This window comes from Trichomycterus rosablanca, chromosome 6, assembly GCF_030014385.1.
Source record: "Trichomycterus rosablanca isolate fTriRos1 chromosome 6, fTriRos1.hap1, whole genome shotgun sequence".
NCBI classification, from domain to species: domain Eukaryota; kingdom Metazoa; phylum Chordata; class Actinopteri; order Siluriformes; family Trichomycteridae; genus Trichomycterus; species Trichomycterus rosablanca.
In genome coordinates this window covers 35,585,218-35,599,808 of record NC_085993.1, presented here as the reverse complement: position 1 = coordinate 35,599,808, position 14,591 = coordinate 35,585,218, and the positions used below count along the sequence as shown (strand labels likewise).

Here is a 14,591-nt window from a genome sequence, read left to right as displayed (position 1 = left end):
AGTTTAAAATTAGGCTAACTGTGAAGATAAATCGTCTGTGTGTCTTTAAGAAAGATGTCGGAGATGCTCTGTTCACAGTGTCGCTATAAGTGAGTCATGAGTCGATTCATAAGAAGCGAATCGTAAGTTTCTTTTCTCAGTTATCTCTCCGTGTTTACTGTTATTAATGAATGTCGTGGTTTTTTAATAAACACCAACTACAGTACTACAGAACATTCTGTGTGACTCTTACCTTGAAAAGCTTAATTAAACTGGCTATTACCACAGAGCAGTAACCGAGTCAGACTCGTTCTGCCTGTGGAGCTAAAAGTTTAGTCAGTCAGAGCAGATGATCCTGAACTAACCAACTTAGTAACTGATGAACTTTTGCCTCTGCTTGACTCTGTAACGTTTTCTGTTCTCATCTACATCAAAAGCAAGAACCGCTTACGATTTACAAAAGTGAACCACGAATGTATATAATGTGCTCATAGAATCCGCTCAGATGGGAATTGCATCGTGTGTATAATGTGCACAACAATTAATTATTTTAGCTTGTCAAGAGCCGGGTGAGGGGGTGGGGCGCAAGTTCGCAGTCAGCACACGGAGGGGGGCGCATATCCAAAAAGGTTGAAAACCCCTGGATTAATCGATAGGAAAATAGTCATTAGTGGCAGCCCTACTTTCTTCGCATAACCCAGCTTGTTTAGAAGCTGGGGTCAGCCACTGTACGACACCCCTGGAGCGGAGAGGGTTATGGGCCTTGCTCAAGGGCCCAACAGTGGCAGCATGGCAGAGCCGGGATTCAAACTCTCAACCTTTCAATTGATAGCCCAAAGCTCTACCCACTAGGCTACCACTGTCCCTACATTGAGGGTTTCCAGCATGTGAGCAGGTTACAGAAGGTAATGAGGCTATTTGTGTGATACTATAGCTGATGCGTCAGTTGGACTTTAAAGTGGTTTGAGTATATTAATGGTCAAGGAGCCATTTATGGAAAAAACATGATGTTCTTTTCAGAACTTAGAAGTGAACATTCAGCTGCCTTTATGATTGTCTTTAGCTCTCTCTCTCTCTCTCTCTCTCTCTCTCTCTCTCTCTCTCTTTCTCTGGAATGCTTTTGTGAATTTACAGTGCTGCCCTGCTGATTTGAATGGAAGTCTTTTGAGCTTGTTGAATTATTGAGCGTGGTCAAAGATGTCTGTCAGCAGAAACCTTAAACAGCTCTGAGATTTCTTTTTCCCAGCGCTCGTCCCCTCTCCACCAGTTGTTGTAATACAATCCCCACCTCTCTCACCATCGTCCTTTCTTCTCTCGCTGTCTCTATTTCTGTCTGAAATGAAACCCAGAGTTCTGTATGTACGCTGGAGTCAGAACACAGAACACCAACCCAGCGACATTTTCTCAGAATAAGTGAAACCGGTGCTGGTAAATGCTTTACCTTTTACTGGGGGCTTTTACTGGCTTTGACTGGGTTTTAGGCCACTCGTCAGTGTGTGGGCATCCCAGACTTTGTTTTGATTTGCGTGTGGCCTAATGACTGACTCTTAATTGCCTTATTTTGGCAGGTTTGACTGACGGAAGATCTTAAATGATGCCAAGATGTCAGCTGCTCTGTTTCACTTTAATGAGAGTCATAGCTCTTCCTCTATTATGACACACAGACACTTTCTTTGGAGCTGAATGCAGAATTGATTAATTTGCTGGCTGTGTAAACCAGGGTGGTGTTTCTAATCAGCCAGTCCTGGTTTATAACTTAGGTTTGTGAGATCTTGTGAGACAAGATTCATCAGCCCAAGTTCAAAGTCAAATACAGTCACTGACAATTTTGATCACTTGCATGTCTTTGGACTGTGGGAGGAAACCAGAGCTCCCGGAGAAAACCTACGCAGACACAGGGAGAACATGCAAACTCCACACAGATAGAACCTGGACCACTTCACCTGGGAATCGTACCCAGGACCTTCTTGCTATGAGACAACAGTGCTACCTATTAAGCCACCGTGCCTCCCTATCTCGCCAATAAAGGATGGCACATCAGATAGTGTGAGGGTGAGGCTCCACATTTGTGGTAACCTGGGTTTCATCTTTGCTTCTAGTCACTGTCAGGCATGATTTGTGTTTATGGGTCTGTCTGAAAACCTAGTGAACTCTCTGCTTAGAAGGCATTTTACATCATCCTGTACACACTCCTGAGAAGAAGGCTGTCTAAATTTTTACATACCTTAAAATGCTGCCTACTGAGGTGCCTTATTTCAAAGCTGTAAACTGACTAAATGACGAGGGATCATCCAATGCTTCATTAGCAGTGAAGGCAATCCCAGCATTCAGTGTGGCACAAATTTTCTCACAAAAAAGACAATATGTTGGATGAATGTGGAGCAACAAACGGAGTTCTTTTCAAATGTAAATACATTCTAATTGATTTTTAATTTGTATAAAGGTGTACAAGTGTCATTTATTTGCAAATTTGGGCTTGTCAGTGACAATTTAACCGCTAGCCGGTTGTGTCGCCTCAGGTCATTAGTTTGAATGGCCTTAGGCTAACTGTGTTGGCTTATGCCTAGTTCACACTACACAATTTCTGCCCTGATTTTCGCTCGCCGATTGGTCGGCGCTGGATTTGCCGGCTTGGGAGCGACTCAGCCGATCGAAACTCGGCTCTCAATCGCTATGTGTGAACTACTCAACAACTCAATCCAAGCGGCTCGCCAAAGAGAGCTATCTAGCATGTCAAATATTTGGTCTCCCAACTGGCAATGAGTGCTATGTCGAACAGCCAATGAGAACGCAAGATACGGTGTGAGGAGGAGTTGTAAAAAGGTGGAACAGGGGTGTAATGTACAGGGGTTGGACAAAATAACTGAAACACCTGTCATTTTAGTGTGGTAGGTTTCATGGCTAAATTGGACCAGTCTGGTGGCCAATCTTCATTAATTGCACATTGCACCAGTAAGAGCAGAGTGTGAAGGTTCAATTAGCAGGGTAAGAGCACAGTTTTGCTCAAAATATTGCAATGCACACAACATTATGGGTGACATACCAGAGTTCAAAAGAGGACAAATTGTTGGTGCACGTCTTGCTGCCGCATCTGTGACCAAGACAGCAAGTCTTTGTGATGTATCAAGAGCCACGGTATCCAGGGTAATGTCAGCATACCACCAAGAAGGACAAACCACATCCAACAGGATTAACTGTGGACGCAAGAGGAAGCTGTCTGAAAGGGATGTTCGGGTGCAAACCCGGATTGTATCCAAAAAACATAAAACCACGGCTGCCCAAATCACGGCAGAATTAAATGTGCACCTCAACTCTCCTGTTTCCACCAGAACTGTCCGTCGGGAGCTCCACAGGGTCAATATACACGGCCGGGCTGCTATAGCCAAACCTTTGGTCACTCGTGCCAATGCCAAACGTCGGTTTCAATGGTGCAAGGAGCGCAAATCTTGGGCTGTGGACAATGTGAAACATGTATTGTTCTCTGATGAGTCCACCTTTACTGTTTTCCCCACATCCGGGAGAGTTACGGTGTGGAGAAGCCCCAAAGAAGCGTACCACCCAGACTGTTGCATGCCCAGAGTGAAGCATGGGGGTGGATCAGTGATGGTTTGGGCTGCCATATCATGGCATTCCCTTGGCCCAATACTTGTGCTAGATGGGCGCGTCACTGCCAAGGACTACCGAACCATTCTGGAGGACCATGTGCATCCAATGGCGGTGCCGTGTATCAGGATGACAATGCACCAATACACACAGCAAGACTGGTGAAAGATTGGTTTGATGAACATGAAAGTGAAGTTGAACATCTCCCATGGCCTGCACAGTCACCAGATCTAAATATTATTGAGCCACTTTGGGGTGTTTTGGAGAAGCGAGTCAGGAAACGTTTTCCTCCACCAGCATCACGTAGTGACCTGGCCACTATCCTGCAAGAAGAATGGCTTAAAATCCCTCTGACCACTGTGCAGGACTTGTATATGTCATTTCCAAGACGAATTGACGCTGTATTGGCTGCAAAAGGAGGCCCTACACCATACTAATAAATTACTGTGGTCTAAAACCAGGTGTTTCAGTTATTTTGTCCAACCCCTGTATATATCAGAATACATCGGCACACACACAAGTTTTACAGTATTTCTGACCTTATTCTCTACAAAACATAACACCAACATTGCATTGCAAAAAATAATTATTAACCTCCAACTCACTATAGAACAATCCCTGCTGTTCACGTGGCCACATCAACTCAGTTTCATTTATTTTTTCTCCTTGATTTTACACTGCACATCAGCGCACAAACTTTGATCGCTCGCTACTTGTTGCCGTGCTTCTGTGGACGTGGTGTCATTAAACTCCTCGTCACTTCTCGCGTTCGTTTTTTTGTGACAAAACGTATTTTGGGAGACCAGAGAAGCTCGCCTGCGATTCCAGTTGGTGATAGATGGTGTCGTGTGAAACCCCCTGTCACCGATCAGTCGTGTAGTGTGAAAACAACACCAACTTGAAAGACTCCCGATTACAAGAGATCCAGTACAGCGATCTGACGACTTGGAAAGTCATAGTAAGCAAAAACTGTGTTAATGTAATCGCCGTAATTGCTGTTTAAGTAGCGTGTCCAAATAACCTGCCCTATAAGTTTAATGGCTGATTAGAATCCTCTCTACTTAGGTAAAGAGGTTTTTTGGTTTCTAGGTAGGCAGTAGGCAGCATGGAAGCTTTAATAGGTTTTTAGACAGAACCTGTGATTCCCAACCTGTTGCTGATTTAAAGCTATATTGAAGAATAAATGGAATTGGTACAGGTGATTACATTGCTTAAAAAGCCGACAGATCATAAATGCCAAAAATGACCGTGATCTTATTGCTGTACCATGCCTTTTCCTTTTCTCTCACATTGGTCATGTCCTAAACCTTAACCTAATAGGGTTTACATTACAGCTGAATGATATAGAAAAAACAATGGTCATATTACCAAATTATCCCAATATTTCGGGTGCTAACTTTAAAGGAAAATTGAAACAGGCATTGTAGGGTTCTATCACCCCCTTTTCATGTAACATTCAGGCTCTAAGGAAATGCCACACTAATGTGCAACACTATCAGAAGCCATTCTAAAATATTTAACACCGGCCTGCAAAAGCAGCCACACCCGTCATTTATAAATGGTTTTGTCACTTCCTCACCCACATAGTGTACTCAGGGTGGGTAAAATACAAGTTCGGCAACTTCATCTCCCCTCCATCGCTCAAAGATCTGCCAAGCCGAGTCTTCATCAGCAGTCAGTGTGGCATCGTCCTTGTCTTTAAATCTGGTGCGGCCAGAAAGTGAATGAGACACCCTGGCTGTTTGTCAAAGCACTTCCCTTTCACTTAATCCTGTTTCCTCTGCTACAAGCCAAACGAAGGAGACAACAACAGAGTGCAGGGACGAGCCAGAGCCTGTAATGGGCATACCAAGAACAGATGGGTACGTCTTCATTACCTCTCAGCTTTAAGCGATGAGGCAAGGTGTTACAGTAGTTCTGTGCCTAAATATAGAACTTTATAAGGCACTCGTGGCCTACAAAGAGTAAAAGCTAATCTGTTATTTATTACTCACATTGTTAAAACTGTTGCTTTAAATATGACAACAAAGGTAGGGATGGCAGAAATGTTGGTTCCTCAGTGCTAGGCTAATAAGTTTTGAACATATATTTCAAAATATGTGGTGAGAACGTGTGAGCCCGTCTGTGGTACTCAGTCCAGTCATGTAAAATTTGACCATTGTTCAAACATTTGCAAGTTTAGTTGACTTTCTAATTAAAAGGTAAGCAGTAAAACAACAGTGGTACGTACAGTGGTACCTTAGAACTCGACGTTCGTTGGTTCTGGGAGTGGAGTCAAGTTTAAAAGACATTGAGTTTTAAGGTATTTTTTCCAGTAAGGTTGTATGGGAAATAGGGCTGCAGCTATCGATTATTTTTTTAATCGAGTATTCTGTCGATTATTCCAGCGATTAATCGAGTAATCGGGTAAGAAATACTTTTGCTTTAATAAAGAGCAAAAATAAATACATATAAGATTAAATAAGACGTGTCTCTTAAAGCAAACTGCACATTTTTATTCCTTGCATACAGGACAGTTTAAAGAGAACATTATTGAAATGCAAAAACAAATACATCAAAAATAAATCAAATTCCATTTAAAATGTAAACAGGCAACCTAAAACTAAGGCATAAATAATAATAAACACTAATACATAAACATTGCCTCTAATTTGTGCAACTTTCAGAACTAAAAGTTTCAGCTAAAGCTCACGCAGAACATAAACCTTTAATGTGTTGTTGGGAGGCTTTGTGGCATTTGTAGGAGGTTCTGTCAGGATTGTATCTCCTAGATAAGGTAGACTTGGCGTTTGTGTGCGTGTACGTGTGTGTTTGCCTAAGCCTTCAAAAAACCGTGTGGTGGTTGCAATGAAGGAAAGTCAGCGTATCAACAAGACGCTGTGATGGTGTGGATGTTGTTCTGAGTTTTCGTTTTTTTCAGCTCAAAATGACCTTAAACTTTCTGTGGTTTTCTCTGTCCAGTCTCCTCTGTTCGCCCCTCGCTATTCTCTCTCTCTCTCTCTCTCTCTCTCTCTCTCTCTCTCTCTCTCTCTCTCTCTCTCTCTCTCTCTCTCTCTCTCCATTTTGCAGTCCGCGTTATCAAATCTCGTCTGCGTTTCAAATCGCACTTTCATACTGAACAGTACGCAGGAGCGGCGAGCGTGTCCAAATACGTAGTATTCATTGAACTGTACACGAAAAGTACCCGGTTTAAGTACTGTTAAGTACTGTTTAAGTGTGAGATTTCGGACGCAGCCCTCGGCTTCTTCACGTCACTTGCACACAGCGTGAACGCGTTGTGAAAGTCCGTGCGAAACACCGTGAGCTGTATTTAGTTGTATGGATTAAATGATGCCTTGATGCGAAGAATTTGAATCGATGATGTTTATTAATCGAATTACTCGAGTTTCTTGAGGAATCGTTTCAGCCCTAATGGGAAACCTGTTAATGTGTTCCACGGTCCTGTGGAACTGCATATATTTTAGGCTAATGTAAAATAATGGGGTTGTTTTTGACACTTATACACTGAAAATAACACAGACGTAATATAATAACACTGAAATATAATTGAAAGACATTTAAAAATTAATAACGCAGCAAAAGTGCAATGGCAAACTAAGCAGCACCGTCATACTTAATAGAAAACAACAGTACAGCAGGGCAAAAGCGGTTTTGCCGCTACTCATGTTAATGCATTATAATGCTTACCCCTTTGTTTACATGCACGTTGAGTTTAAGGGAAACGTTGAGTTTAAGGGTACAAATTTCTTGACGAAGAGTGTTTCAAAGATTTTGAGTTTAGAGGACGCCGAGTTACAAGGTACCACTGTATATGGTAGTGATGCAGATTTTGCCAACCAATAACCAACAAGTTTAAAAAGTCACATTAAAATGAAAAAAATACAAAAAGCAATGAGTTTTATACTAACAAATCTTTATTTTTTATGGATAAAAACAGTGTGACATAGTGTGAACGTGGCAAAACCATTTCAGCTTTCAAAATGTAGATCATAAGTCACTAGCAAACTGTTCATAACAAGCGGGGTGTGTTTTAAATCGATGTTCTTTCTCTGTAGAAATCTGTAGCTGCCCTCCTAATTGAAATAAGTATCAGCTGTTGGGAATGAATTTAAATGACTTTTTTAAATGATCTGGTTAATCATTGACATTATTAACAAACTGGTGTGTACAAAACTTTTTCTAACATAAAACATTGTACTGAGCACATTGTAATGTTCTTACATCATAGCATAGGAAACCCAAAAATAAAACAAATGTCTTTAGGCTATATGTGCAAACAAAGTGGCCGTTATTATGAGCTGATGGAGCTAATTCTATGTCTTCATAATTTGCTTTTTTTACTCAGAACAAACTTAAATAGGGCCTTTTCTGAAAACAATAATGCAATTGATGGGTAAAATACTGTTTTATTGCTGCATTTTGATATGTATAGTAATTGGTCCCTATTTATTTTATTGACCGAGATAAAAAATTAAGGCATGTGCTCAATGAGGCATGTGCTTTTGCTTTGGTACTAAATTGGCACCAAGTGTCATGATGTTACTGGTAGTACTGAAAATATTAAGTCCCAAAGTTGCAGTTTGTGGCTATTCAATGTTTATGGATCTGTCTTTCTGTACAATCTTTCTGGAACAGGAAAGTGCTTTTCCCAAACAACATGTTTTAAGTGTGCTTCTAAATGTTAAGTAGTTGTGTTATGCTAACGGTCGACTGAGCGCCCTCTAGCAGGCACAGTTGGCTAATGCCTGCAGAAGACGAAATTGGCCTCCAGTCTGCCGAGTGGGAAAGACCGGACTAAGGGGTGGGGATATCAACACTGTGTAAGGACCTTGGTTGCCCAGGGCGCCTGTACAGCAAGTGGAGAAGCGCAGAGATCGGGGTGTGTGCGAAGCCGAGCTTGCGTGCAAATCCAACTGCGCACATGTCAGAGGGAGTGTGTGTCAGGCGAATGTACACCCTCCTTGGATGCCATAGGGGTCCCCAGCAGTGGCTTGGCTATGCTGAATTGGGAGAAAAAGGGGAAAAATGCATTTTAAAAAGTAGGTGTGTTGATTCCAGCTCCTAGTGACCACATGGATAGTGTTTCTCCAGTACTTGTTTTCTGTTTGGGACTTCCAGCTTTTTAGTGGCTTGTTTATATTTCTGTAATTGTGCTTTTTCTTGCTGGACGTCCTCTTCCTCTTTTACCTTCAACACTTCCAAACATAATTGTCTTTTCCAATGAATTGGTTCTTCTCATAATGTGTTCGAATGAAGAGAGCTTCAGTTTGGTTATCTGGGATTTGGGGCTTTTTTGAGAGGTTAGGATTGATTTGGTGCAGGATCACAAAATCAGTGGGATGTGCACATTTTGGACATACACCGATCAGCCATAACATTAAAACCACCTCTTTGTTTCTACACTCACTGTCCATTTTATCAGCTCCACTTACCATATAGAAGCACTTTGTAGTTCTACAATTACTGACTTGTAGTCCATCTGTTTGTCTGCATACTTTGTTAGCCCCCTTCCATGCTGTTCTTCAATGGTCAGGACTCTTCCAGGACCACTACAGAGCAGGTATTATTTGGGTGGTGGATCATTCTCAGCACTGCAGGGACACTGACATGGTGGTGGTGTGTTAGTGTGTGTTGTGCTGATATGAGGGATAAGACAGCAGTGCTGATGGAGTTTTTAAACACCTCACTGTCCCTGCTGGACTGAGAATAGTCCACCAACCAAAAATATCCAGCCAACAGCATCCTGTGACCACTGATGAAGGTCTAGAAGATGACCAACTCAAACAGCAGCAATAGATGAGCGATCGTCTCTGACTTTACATCTACAAGGTGGACCAACTAGGTAGGACACGGTATTTAAAAACTCCAGCAGCGCTGCTGTGTCTGATCCACTCATACCAGCACAACACACACGAACACACCACCACCACATAAATAATACCTTCTCTGTGGGGGTCCTGACCATTGAAGAACAGGGTGAAAGCAGGCTAAAAATGTATGTAGAGAAACAGATGGACTACAGTCAGTCATTGTAGAACTACAAAGTGCTCCTATATGGTAAGTGGAGCTGATAAAATGGACAGTGAGTGTAGAAACAAGAAGGTGGTTTTAATGTTATGGCTGATCGGTGTATGTCTGTTCCATAGTAAAGAGCTCTTTTTGAATGACCAGTGCTTTAAGGGAGAGTAATGACTGCCTGGCTAAGTAATCAGGTGATTGAGCAGTATAAATGAGGACACTTATGCTGACGTTTCAGTTTCACACATGAAACAGTTTTGGGTTTGAGTTTGCACCAACAGGGATTGTCTGAATGTGTAAACAGATTTTAACATGTATTTATACCAACTGTAATAGAAAGAATATATTTAAAAGTATGTTAATCTAGTTACAAAACAAGTTTTCCTGGACCTCAAATGAGGTTGTTCTTATTTGTTGTAGTCATACTTTTACACTGAGCTTTATTAAAGCTTTTCAAGTGGCTCTTAGCCACAAGCCTATTGAAGTTTGTCCTTTTGACATGCTGCCAGGCATTCCTGTACATTCCTACTGTAATTCAGATAATGGCAGTTCCATGAAGCAGAGTTAATCCCCTCAGTCTGAGGCCTCTGGCAGTAATGAATACATTCTTAATCAAGAAATAGCTCCGAGAAGATCTCAGCACTGGCAACTCCATTATCACTACACTCGCTCTTTTTTTTTTTAATGCATTTTTCTCCCAGTTTAGTGTAGCCAGTCTGCTTCTGGGGACCCCGATGATGTGCGAGAAGGGTTTATGTTCACCTGACACACACTCCCTCTGATGTGTGCGCAGTCCACCAATCCTTTCTTATTCTCACCCTGGAAGACAATTTTGTCTGCTGCAGGGATTAGTCAATTGTGCCTGCTAGAGGGCGCCCTGCCCACCGGTAGCAGAGTCAAGATTCAAACCTGGGAGCCCAGAAGTTTGGCTGGTGTGCTAGTGGATTATCCCGCTGCGTCACCTGGGCGCCTCACTCGCTGTGTTTATAATAACTTATAATACCAGATTTGGCAAGTGGGAAAAGTGCCTTAGCTAACTTAACATCAAGCATAAAGTATTCTCATTCTCCTGTGCACCCTGTTCAACCTTGTTCAGCATGACAGGGGATAGCTTCCTACAATACACCCCCCAAATTTTTGTATGGTAAGACAACCAGAGTCCCACAGGGTTCGGTACATGGTCCCTCTGTTTTATTCTATATACACTTGTTTGCTGGTGAAGTCATATGCCTCCATGGCTTCTTACACTATTTACACGCTGATATTCAAGTCATCACAGCCACTGAACAGCTTAAGAATAAACTGGTGCTTCAATTGAGGCTTTCTTGACCAACATCAGTGCCCAACCAGACAAATGCTCTTTTGACTAAAGAGGTCGGCAACTTTCTGCAGAGTCAATCACTACAGACCTCCAAACTTCCTGTGGCCTTCAGATTAGCTCAAGAACAGTGTGTAGAGAGCTTCATGGAATGGGTTTCCATGGCCGAGCAGCTGCATCCAAGCCTTACATCACCAAGCGCAATGCAAAGCATCGGATGCAGTGGTGTAAAGCACGTCGCCGCTGGACTCTAGAGCAGTGGAGACGTGTTCTCTGGAGTGACGAATCACGCTTCTACGTCCGGCAATCCGATGGACGAGTCTGGGTTTGGCGGTTGCCAGGAGAACGGTACTTGTCTGACTGCATTGTGGCAAGTGTAAAGTTTGGTGGAGGGGGGATTATGGTGTGGTGTTGTTTTTCAGGAGTCGGGCTCGGCCCCTTAGTTCCAGTGAAAGGAACTCTTAATGCTGCAGCATACCAAGAGATTTTATACAATTTCATGCTCCCAACTTTGTGGGAACAGTTTGGGGATGTCCCCTTCCTGTTCCAACATGACTGCACACCAGTGCACAAAGCACAAGGTCCATAAAGACATGGATGAGCAAGTTTGGTGTCGAAGAACTTGACTGGCCTGCACAGAGTCCTGACCTCAAACCGATAGAACACCTTTGGGATGAATTAGAGCGGAGACTGTGAGCCAGGCCTTCCCATCCAACATCTGTCTGACCTCACAAATGCGCTTCTGGTCTGGAAGAATGATCAAAAACGACCATAAACACACTCCTAAACCTTGTGGAAAGCCTTCCCAGAAGAGTTGAAGCTGTTATAGCTGCAAAGGGTGGGCCGACATCATATTAAATCCTATGGATTATGAAGAAGATGGGATGTCACTGAAGTTCATATGCGTGTGAAGGCAGACGAGCTAATACTCTTGGTAATATAGTGTATGTTAACTAGCCATCAGTTTCATAATTTTGGATCATTTTAGGAGATGAAATCCAGTCTTTGTGACATTTTTGTTAAGGTTAGTCATTGCTGATTGGTGTGCACTGATATTTGGGACAGTGAGCAGAGCAGTTTCATACAGCCGGCACTGTTAAAAGAATCTGCTCCCAGACTAAGTGGAGTCCTCCATAATCGACCTTCCAGTAGTCTCACCAACAAACCACTCTGCTGCCTTTCAGAGGGAGGGGAGCAGGTTGTCTGCTGGCTAATACTGAGTTTAGCTCTATAAAAAAGCTTTATTGTGTCTTGCTGGTGGCGTTAGGGAAGCAGGATGTTGCTAAGCATCTTTAAATGGGCTTTCTGGACTTGTTTTATTAAACAAACAAGGGTTCATTTAATTATTCATCCAAGGCTGATTTCTAAATGGCTCTGTGTACTCAGTTTAGTGTTTTTCTCAGTTGGTTGGTTGGTTATTTTATCAAAGTGTCTGTTGTTGTTCACATCTCTAAACTACAAACAACTACAGCAAATGAAATCATACATGAAGAAGATCTGAAATAATAACAACATGAATCACTAATATTATTTTTCTCAGTAAAAAAGAGCTAATGTTGAAAATTGGATAAAAATAAGAATTAAATCACATCTCATTTTTGCTTATTTATGTTTTAATATATCAGTAATCCACTGTATGCAAACCAACTAAATCATAATCTCTGAGGATACAAATCAACCCGCCGCTGTGTTTGATGCCAGGTCCTTCTGGAGAATTAAGGACCTGGCATCAAATCAAATGAAATAAATGATGAGTTGCAGTCATCTTTTTTTCTGCACAATACCTCTTTTTTGCATAGATGAAAAAAGCTCAATGTATGCTATGTAAATTGTTAAAACTTATGTGCCCATTTCATACATTATTTTAGGCCCTACCTAATTTACGGCCGTGAAATGGGTAGTTTCCTATGTAAAATTTGCTTTGAAATTCATAATTTAATGTTTGCCTTTAGCGATTTAACGTTTTTCATTCACATAGCATTCAAGTGTCTCACGTTTACTGGTTAATTTGGTGGTCTTAGCAATCCAACGGCAATTCAGATAGTAATTGCTTAGTCAAAATGTCCAAGATGTCGAAGTCTAAAGCAGCTAAAAACACTACTCAGGTAACTGAGTTTGAAAAACGATCAACCAATTCTGTAGATGCAGAGAGGGGGGGTGTTAAAACACTGACGAGTATTTTTTGTATTTGAGACAGAGCCTCGCATCGTCGCTGGATGTTCTAGGTTTACATTCAGCCGTTAAGGTAGGCTGTGTTGTGTATTGTAGCTTCTATTTATTCTGTGATTTTATTTAATGACTGCTGTGAAATGTGGCTCTTGTCTTTAAAAATCCTTGAAATCTTTGATTTTTGAAAAACAAGGTCCGTGAAATTAAGCGCATTTTCTCGTGAATTTAGTAGTTCATCTAGCAACTAAGTATTTGGATCAGAGCTTACATTGCTTTAATGTGTATAAAGCATGTTGCTTTGACTCAGTATTTCTGTAAAAAAAACAATAGTATTTGGTTCAGAGTTTGGTAAAACTTGTGTTTTACCAATAAGTTATGTTAGTACAGTTATCATTATACTGGAACTCTAGTAATCATGACCACTACCATAAAAATATGATTATTTTTAGAAACAAACAACAAAAGCTAAAGCTATATTTGTAAACTACTGTGTATTAACAGTTAATTAAATCGAACAAAAAAATTGACCCATTCAGAGTTTTAGTTAAGTAAACAGTGCTTTAAATAGTCGTACTATAGTGTTTTCCTTGTAGTCATTTATGTTAATAATATTAGAAGTTACTACCATCAGTAGGCTTTTATATTGTTCTATGCTTAATGACTGGTTACTTCATTACTAATCTCATGTCTCATGAAATTTAACTTTAATGGTTTAATTATCTCTGAGATGTGTCTAGAACACATTTGGAGTCCACTTGTTGCAATTTGAAGTATTTAGACATACTTTGGAACCCGGGTTTAAAAAAGACCACAACTTACTGAATTGTCAGGACAAAAAGCAAATCAAATTGTGGCAAGGAGTAAATCAGAGCAAGCATATAAGACAATATCTAAGGCTTTGAGTGTTTTCAGGGCCACAGTAGCCTCAATTTTGAAATAAAAGAAGCTTGTCACAACCTTAAACCTTCCTAAATTTGACTGTTAAGGCAAATTTGGAATCTGGGCAAGAATAGCCTTTGTCAAGGGTCACTCTAAAAGAGCTTTAAATGTCCTGTGCAGAGATGGAAGAACCTGTTGGACAGACGATCGTCTCTGCAGCACTCCATAAATGAGCTCTTTGTGGTATTTGGCATGACAAAAGCCACTGTTCAGTAAAAAGCATATGACAGTTCACATGGAGTGAACTGTAACGGCATGTAAAGGACTCAGGCAACATGAGGAAAGGATTCTCTGGTGTGATGAGATAAAAACTAAACTCTTTGGCAATACCATCCATACTGTGAAACATGGTGGTGGCAGCATCATGCTATAGTGGCACTTCTAACAGCAGAGACTTTTTGCAAGGTACATTTAAATTTTCTGCATTTATCCTACTTTTATCCTAAGTACTGTGACAATACATTGTCTAAGCAATCGAGGGCTAAGGGCCTTGCTCACGGGCCCAACAGTGGCAGCCTGGCAGTGGTAGGGCTTGAACCAGCGCTTAACCGCTAGGCTACACATG

General features: G+C 41.4%; 1 protein-coding gene across 3 annotated transcripts in view; it reads left to right on the top strand.

Moving 5' to 3' along the window:
- acvr2ab (activin A receptor type 2Ab) overlaps positions 1 to 14,591 on the top strand; it is a 105,084-nt gene that overhangs the window by 42,380 nt on the left and 48,113 nt on the right. The window contains exon 1 of one of the 3 annotated variants that reach the window (XM_062997784.1): positions 5,402 to 5,444. The exons of the other annotated variants lie outside the window; for them this stretch is intronic. Within the exon in view, the coding sequence (XP_062853854.1) occupies positions 5,441 to 5,444 (4 nt within the window). The 5' untranslated portion in view covers positions 5,402 to 5,440. Of the gene's footprint in view, positions 1 to 5,401; positions 5,445 to 14,591 lie in introns of those variants that run through there. 3 annotated transcript variants of the gene reach the window in all.